Source organism: Monosiga brevicollis, genomic scaffold (assembly GCF_000002865.3).
Source record: "Monosiga brevicollis MX1 MONBRscaffold_602 genomic scaffold, whole genome shotgun sequence".
Lineage (NCBI taxonomy): Eukaryota > Choanoflagellata > Craspedida > Salpingoecidae > Monosiga > Monosiga brevicollis.
The window spans coordinates 1-1,005 of record NW_001865256.1 but is presented as its reverse complement, the minus strand read 5'-3'; the positions used below and the strand labels follow the sequence as shown (position 1 = coordinate 1,005).

The following is a 1,005-nucleotide window of genomic DNA, read 5'->3' as shown; positions in this document are numbered from 1 at the left end:
CAACACTTTTCAAAGTCATGTGAAGAAGGTGGAAATATAATACTTAATATGATGCACGACACAAACAATGGCTTACGAGTGGGATTTTTTTTTGCTCGAAAAGCGCGTTGGTTTTAACATAAACTCGACAGGAACAGACAACTTCACACACAATTAGACAACGGACTTTTACCACATGGTGACCGTTACATTGTCAGAACTTCCCCTTCACAACTTCCTCGTAAACATATACCATAGTCGGGTATTGGACAGAGCTACCTTTCTGCATAGTATTAGGTCTGCCCATCCACGGCCTCGGCTTGGATCTGATCCTCTACATCTACCAGCTTCATGAGCTTGTGCCATTCTTCAGACACAAACTGATGGCCGTACTGCGCTTCACTGGACACAAACTTGTGATCGAGCTGCGTGCGGCCATAGACGTTGCGTGCCGTTCTGCCTGCATGCTGGCTTTGAGAGTGTGCCACATTCAACGCCCCCAATGAAGGCTCGGGCGTATGATGCAACACCAGTGTACGCAGCCAAGCCACACTCATGTGCCGCCATGCGCTGACAGTGATGCTGGTTCCAAGAAACCGCTTGGTCACGGCCTGGATGGTTCGGTAGACTTGGCCTGGCCGAAGCTGTTTTTCGAGCTGCATTGGCGCAATGTTGAACAGCAGCTCATACGTGCCCTCCTGTGCGACACGCTTGGCCGCTCGTAGATCGTCGTGCTGGTCGTCAACAGAGCCAACAGTGTCTGGCTCGATTAAATCTTCGACCTCCATCGCGTCGGCCTCGAGCTCATCTTGCTCTTCTTCCGTCAGGGAATTGGGATCTATTGCCTCAGACGTGATCAATTCGTCTCGATCTTGCAAGTAATCAGCAAACAGCTCCTCCAGCGGCTTGCACAATAGCAGGTACGCCATCATGACCGCACTGGCCCGCTTGTCCATGTAGTGTGCAGCATGCGACTCGCGGTTGCTGATCCATGTGGTTTTGCCTCGTCGCGCGACAAACGCCAAG

General features: G+C 51.3%; 1 protein-coding gene across 1 annotated transcript; it reads right to left on the bottom strand.

Annotated features, from left to right (window-relative positions):
- Positions 1-272: 272 nt before the first annotated feature.
- MONBRDRAFT_13253 (uncharacterized protein) lies at positions 273-935 on the bottom strand (the record flags this gene model as incomplete). The annotated part of the gene is made up of 1 exon (XM_001751149.1): positions 273-935. The coding sequence occupies one exon, from the start codon at positions 933-935 to the stop codon at positions 273-275; it is 663 nt and encodes a 220-aa protein (XP_001751201.1).
- Positions 936-1,005: the final 70 nt, after the last annotated feature.